The 7,178-nt window shown below is 42.3% G+C and overlaps 1 protein-coding gene across 1 annotated transcript; it reads left to right on the forward strand.

The window, feature by feature from the left end:
* The first annotated feature begins 3,550 nt into the window (after positions 1-3,550).
* Positions 3,551-4,501, forward strand: LOC115457756 (olfactory receptor 1509-like). Its single transcript, XM_030187334.1, has one exon. It carries the CDS (start codon positions 3,554-3,556, stop codon positions 4,499-4,501), a length of 948 nt encoding a protein of 315 aa, XP_030043194.1. The 5' UTR covers positions 3,551-3,553.
* Positions 4,502-7,178: the final 2,677 nt, after the last annotated feature.

A 7,178-nucleotide genomic window follows, 5' to 3' on the forward strand; every position in this document is an offset into this window, starting at 1 on the left:
ATAAGGGAGCAACGGTGAGATGTGTTACTGGGAGCATTTAGTTGAAGTCCAGTGCCCCCTAGGGTGCCTCATTGCTCTCCTGGAATGTCTGTGTGCGGCCAGTCTACTAAGAATGCTGGCTCATCCTACGTCCCAATGGCTTGATTTTGCACGTTTTTCACTTGGACAATTTTTTTTTCCCCGAAATTGGATGAAAAAGATAAATGCACAGAGCACAAAAACATCTAGCAAACAGCCATTTTTGAAAAAAAAAAAAAAAGATAGACCTTGTTCTGTTTTGATAATGCCTATATTCCTCACTTGAATTTTGAACATTTTTTGCAAAACGTCCAAAATTGGACTTGGACGTCATATCAAAAATGCTCCTCTTTATCTATTAGGTAAATAAACTTTGACTATTATATTTTAACTTTTGTTATGAAAAATACACTTCTTTGTGATCCTTCACTGTATAAATATTGTAGAGTGAATAGTTTAATAAGCAGATGTGTCCTTAAAGTGTTTGTTTTAATGTGAGAAGAATTCAAGTTCATTCTGACCGGACCATTAGATTTTTTTTCCCATCCTTATCATAACCCTCTCACTCCCTGGTGGGCAGATGATCGAAAGCCCCGTGCTGTTCCAAACAGTGCTCTAAAAATTGCACTGGAACAGTGCGTGGTTTTACTGCCCCTATGAGCATGAGGATTTATGCACGCTATTACCTCTGATTATAGGGTAATGTGCAGGAGGATTATGCACTTGCTTGACAGGTCTGGGTTAGCAAAAGTCCACATCTGTCAAACACAGGGGCTGGAGGTCCCTGGGGCCACCACACCCCAAACAGCATGGCTCTGATGGCCTAGTACCCCCACCCTGAGCCATGCGACAGGGGGGCTGTAGGTCAAGTAGACCTCCAGTCCCCCCAAAAGCCCTCGACACCCCTTAGCATTCCCTCAAATTAGGGTTACCATATTTTGTCCCCCTAAAAGGACACATGCCCCGCCCTACCACACACCAGCCCCGCCCCCTTTACACCCCACCCCCTTTCACACTCACCCTGCTCCCCTTTCATGTCCTCGCTCCGCCCACTGTCACATTTTCCCCTCCCCCTTGTCACACACCCCATCACCCCCCTCCCCTTACCTTACTGCTGCCCTGGTGGTCTAGTGACCTCTTTGGGGCAGGAAAGATCCCCCTCTTTCCTGCCTGGAACGCTGCCCTGCATGCATACTTCCTGTTGCTGATATTGGCGCCGATTCAAAATGGCCTTCGAGAGTTGAAGTCTCGCAAGGTCACTTCAACTCTCGGCGGCCATTTTGAATCGGTGCCAAGATCAGCAACAGGAAGGATGCATGCAGGACAGCTTTATTTATTTGTTGCGTTTGTATCTCACATTTTCCCACCTATTTGCAGGCTCAATGTGGCTTGCATAATGCCATAAAGGCAATTGCCATTTCCGGATTGAGAAATACAAAATAGTTCTTAAGTGAGAGAGTAGATTAAACCATCAAGTGTAGAGAGTTCGTTTCTGGAATGAGAAGTAGAGTGGTATAACGATAAAGTTCATTAGTGCCAAAGTACAGTTAAGCAATCCAGTGTCGAGAGTTCGGTGTTGTCCCGTTCTGGTATGGGTTTCGTTGTCTGGTATTTAGGATGGATCATTGTGTTATGCCTTTTCGAACAAGTTGGTTTTTAATAACTTTCGGAAGTATGTTAGGTCGTGTATTGTTTTGATGGCAGTCGGCAGGGCATTCCATAGTTGCGCGCTTATGTAGGAGAAGCTGGATGCATATGTTGATTTATATTTTAGCTCTTTGCAGCTAGGGTAGTGAAGATTCGGGAACGTGCGTGCTGATCTTTTTGCGTTTCTGGTTGGTAAGTCTACGAGGTTTGTCGTGTATACCGGGGCCTCGCCGTGAATAATTTTATAAACCAGGGTACAGATTTTGAACGCAATACGTTCTTTAAGTGGGAGCTTTTCACAGATATACTGGGGAGCATGTAAAAAGGAAAAGTTGTTTAAGCACCTGCTTCTTTTGAGATCCTCCAAAGATCATCATCCCAAGAGACTTCAATGCAGGTTAAGTACATCACTTCACTGCTTACTGGAGAAAGCCTTCAGCCTGTAGCTATTGGCAGAGCTAGTGAGGCAGAGTCCACGTATTTTTCAGAGTTTCTGAATTTAATGTATCTATAAACTATATTTGATGGTAATTTTCAGGATTTTATCTCCAAATACTATGCTGTAAGTATCTATCACTGTTTACATTTATCTTTATTGTTTTACCCATGTTGTAATTTTAAGTCTTTTAACGTAAGTATTAAAGTATCATTTGAAAATGTTCTTCACTTACAGGATGAAGCTGGGAAATACCAAAAAAATATATATATCTAAAAGAATGTATAATTCTTAACTAGCAGCAGTCTTTTCTGTCAGTTTCAGTACACATTCACCTCCTGTCTTGTTCACCTTGTTTCTCCTTGTCTTATCTCAATTGCTGTGTCTTATTGTCTCTTTCCAACTCTTTCGTTAATATTTGAAAACAGAACAATCATTGCCAAACAGTCCTTGAGTAGACCATTAAGTTTAAAACTAGGAAGAGTGGGAAGTCAATTGACAGATTGGAATTGTATTGCCACTGCCATCTCCTCATGAACACATAAATCATTAATTCTGTTATTTACTTTTAGTCCTGGACTAGGAAGAAATTGTTCATTGAAAGTATCCCGAGTTTATAAAAAGTTTCACTGATGGTTGTGGCCGTATAATTACATAACATCTTGAGAAAATTGTGCTTGAGTATGGCAGTACGAAGCCAGTGGGTGGCACACGGTAAGTTGAAGTCATGTAGGAAAAGTACTGATCTTGATAGAAAGAATTGGGATGGAGTTTTTTTTAAATGAGCTCTTAATTTGGCTAGAGATGGGCAGACTTTGATTCACAATCTTCAGGATCAGCAGGTAGAACTTACTGTGAGGCAACCTATGTTTATAACCAAAGAAAGTACCATAAGAGATACTATAATCAAACACACTCCGCTTTCTGAAGGGTTACTTACGTATAACTGTTGGATATCTTTAAGAAAAGGAGAATTCAGGCAACAGAATCCAGTCAGAGGCATGGGTTACATTTTATGGGACCAATGAGTATGTCTCAAGCTGGATATATGCATACAAAGAAAGAGAATAGAAAATAAACACGAGAGCAATACGTTGTCTGGCAGCTTGTCTTTACTTCTATTTATTATTTCTAAAATCCTATGAGGTCTTTCTGCACTGTACAGACACGTAAGTGAGACAGTCCCTGCTCCACAGAGCTTACAATCTAGTCAAGGGGAACATATATAACAAATAAGAGACTCCAGGTGAATGTATTATAGAGACATGGACAAGTAACCTCAAATGGAAAACTTCTCATCTTGGATTTCAAAAAGATAAAAACAGACCATGACACAGTAGCTCACGGAATCCGTATAAAGAATATTAATGTTCTCAGAGAATCTGTCTTATTTTATGTTTTATTTCTACCATCTCTTGTTTTTATTTCCCTCAAGCTGATAAAGTGGAAGGAATGGCAGTCAGGAATGAAACTAGAGTCACTGAATTCATCTTCCTCGGACTTTCCAGCAATCTTACCATACAGATAGTATTCTTTGTGCTTTGTCTAGTGATGTACCTGCTCACCATAGCTGGGAATCTTCTCATTTTGCTAACTATATATTTTGACACTCAACTGCAGACTCCCATGTACTTCTTCCTCAGCCACCTGTCTTTCTTAGATTTGTCCTTTTCTACAGTCACGGTCCCCAAATCTCTTATTAACTTTCTCTTACAGAGTAATGCCATCTCCTTCAACGAATGCATTGTTCAGTTGTTTTTCTTGCATTTCATTGGAGGAACAGAATGCTTTCATTTGACCCTTATGGCTTATGACCGCTATGTTGCCATCTGCAATCCTTTGCGTTATAACACAATCATGAGCAGACGAGTTTGTCTGCTGCTGGTGATTTCTACATGGGTAGGTGGTTTAATCCATTCCTTCGCACAGACATTACCAACAATTCAGTTGCCCTTCTGTGGTCCTAATGAGATAAACCATTTCTTTTGCGACACCCACCCCTTATCTTTGTTGGCTTGTTCTAGTACCTTTTTCAGTGAAACCGCCGATATGGTCAACAGTGGAACCTTAGCCCTTGGTTGTTTCTTGGTGTTGGTCATATCTTACACGTACATCATCTCCACTATCTTAAAAATTCGCTCAACTGAGGGAAGACAGAAAGCTTTCTCTACCTGTGCTTCCCATCTCATGGTGGTCACTGTGTTTTTTGGTCCTTGTCTCTTCATCTACATGAGACCTCCTGTGTCATTTGAAAGTGACAAACTGGTCTCCGTTTTTTACACCATCGTGACTCCTTGGTTAAACCCTTTCATTTATACTCTCAGAAACGAGAAGGTGAAAAATAGTATGAAGAAACTGAGAGATAGGAAAGTGTCTTTTTTGGAGGTGCATATGAAATGATTTCTGTCCACATAAAGAAAAAAATAAAAATGTTGTGTAAAGGATCTGTTTTCACTGATGTCTGTTCTTGAATCTGCAATAAAAGTTTGATTATGTCTCCATCTTTAAGAACCCTGATTTATGTAACTATAAGGTCATTAAATTTGCATTGATTGATTGTGAGCTTTTTATTTTAATTATGGTTTTGAGATTTAGTAGCAATTTTGTTCTAAGACACTTTGGGACTCATTTTCAATAGAGAAAAATGTTTAGAAAGTGGTATAAATGTCCATTTGGATGTTTTTCTCACAAAAACATCCAAATTGGTATTTTTGAAACCAATTTTTTGATGTTTTCCTATGAAGTCCATCAGAAGTGTGTTCAGATCACAAGGGGACATGTCAGGGATATGTTAAGAGTGGGTTCTGGGATGCCACAAAAAATACAGCCCTAAGAGACCAGATGACTACTGGAGGGAATAAGGGATGACCCCCCCCCCTTACTCCCCCCCAGTGGTTACTAACCCCCTCTCACCCCACAAAAATGTGATTAAAACTTTACTTACTAGCCTCTGTGCCAGCCTCAGATGTTATACTAAGGTCCATTAGAAAAGCATGCAGATCCCCAGAGTAGTCTAGTGGTGGGTGCAGTACACTGCAGACAGGTGGAACCAGGCCTGTAACTCCCTCTACCTGTTACACTTGTGTGGAAACTGTGAGCCCCCCCAAAACTCATCAGAAATCTACTGTGCCCACATATAGGTGTCTCCTTCACCTATATAAGGCACAGTGGAATTGGAAAAGGTGCAGAGAAGGGCGACAAAGATGATACAGGGGATGGGACGGCTTCCCTATCAGGATAGGCTGAAGAGGCTGGGGCTCTTCAGCTTGGAGAAAAGGGGGCTGAGGGGAGATATGATAGAGGTCTATAAGATAATGAGTGGAATGGAATGGGTCGATGTGGAGCGTCTATTTACGCTTTCCAAAAATACTAGGACAAGGGGGCATGCGATGAAGCTGCAGTGTGGTAAATCTAAAACGAATCTGAGAAAATTTTTTCTTCACTCAATGCGTAGTTAAACTCTGGAATTCGCTGCCAGAAAAGGTGGTCAAGGCAGTTAACTTAGAGGACTTCAAAAAAGGGTTTGACCTCCTGGAGGAAAAAGCCTTAGAATGTTATTGAATGGACGAGGGAATAATACAGTATTTCTAGGATGGGCGGGACAAATTGCTTGTTCTTTTGGTCGCTGTCAGTGACAGGGTGCTGGGCTCGATGGACCCTTGGTCTGTCCCTGCATGGCGATGCTTATGTACTTATAAGGGCTATTGTAGTGGTGTACTGCTGGGGGTAGTGGGTTTTGGGTGGGTTCTATGGGGTACAGCAGACAAGATAAGGGAGCAACGGTGAGATGTGTTACTGAGAGCATTTAGTTGAAGTCCAGTGCCCCCTAGGGTGCCTCATTGCTCTCCTGGAATGTCTGTGTTCGGCCAGTCTACTAAGAATGCTGGCTCATCCTACGTCCCAATGGCTTGATTTTGCACGTTTTTCACTTGGACAATTTCTTTCCCCGAAATTGGATGAAAAAGATAAATGCATAGAGCACAAAAACATCTAGCAAACAGCCATTTTTGAAAAAAAAAAAAAAAGATAGACCTTGGTCTGTTTTGATAATGGCTATATTCCTCACTTGAATGTTGAACATTTTTTGCAAAACGTCCAAAATTGGACTTGGACGTCATATCAAAAATGCTCCTCTTTATCTAGGTAAATAAACCTTGACTATTATATTTTAACTTTTGTTATGAAAAATACACTTCTTTGTGATGCTTCACTGTATAAATATTGTAGAGTGAATAGTTTAATAAGTAGATTGTGTCCTTAAAGTGTTTGTTTTAATGTGAGAAGAATTCAAGTTCATTCTGACCGGACCATTAGATTTTTTTCCCCATCCTTATCATAACCCTCTCACTCCCTGGTGGGCAGATGATCGAAAGCCCCGTGCTGTTCCAAACAGTGCTCTAAAAATTGCACTGGAACAGTGCAGGGTTTTACTGGCCCTATGATCATGAGGATTTATGCACGCTATTATCTCTGATTATAGGGTAATGTGCAGGAGGATTATGCACTTGCTTGACAGGTCTGGGTTAGCAAAAGTCCACATCTGTCAAACACAGGGGCTGGAGGTCCCTGGGGCCACCACACCCCAAACAGCATGGCTCTGGTGGCCTAGTACCCCCACCCTGAGCCATGCGACAGGGGGGCTATAGGTCAAGTAGACCTCCAGTCCCCCCAAAAGCCCTCGACACCTCTTAGCATTCCCTCAAATTAGGGTTACCATAGTTTGTCCCCCTAAAAGGACACATGCCCCGCCCCACCACACACCACCCCCTTTCACACTCACCCTGCCCCCCTTTCATGTCCTCGCTCTGCCCACTGTCACATATTCCCCTCCCCCTTGTCACACACTCCATCACCCCCCTCCCCGTCACCCCCTCCCCTTACCTTACTGCTGCCCTGGTGGTCTAGTGACCTCTTTGGGGCAGGAAAGATCCCTCTCTTTCCTGCCTGGAACGCTGCCCTGCATGCATACTTCCTGTTGCTGATATTGGCGCCGATTCAAAATGGCCTTCGAGAGTTGAAGTCTCGCGAGGTCACTTCAACTCTCGGCGGCCATTTTGAATCGGTGCCAAGATCAGCA

Source organism: Microcaecilia unicolor, chromosome 14 (genome assembly GCF_901765095.1).
Source record: "Microcaecilia unicolor chromosome 14, aMicUni1.1, whole genome shotgun sequence".
NCBI classification, from domain to species: domain Eukaryota; kingdom Metazoa; phylum Chordata; class Amphibia; order Gymnophiona; family Siphonopidae; genus Microcaecilia; species Microcaecilia unicolor.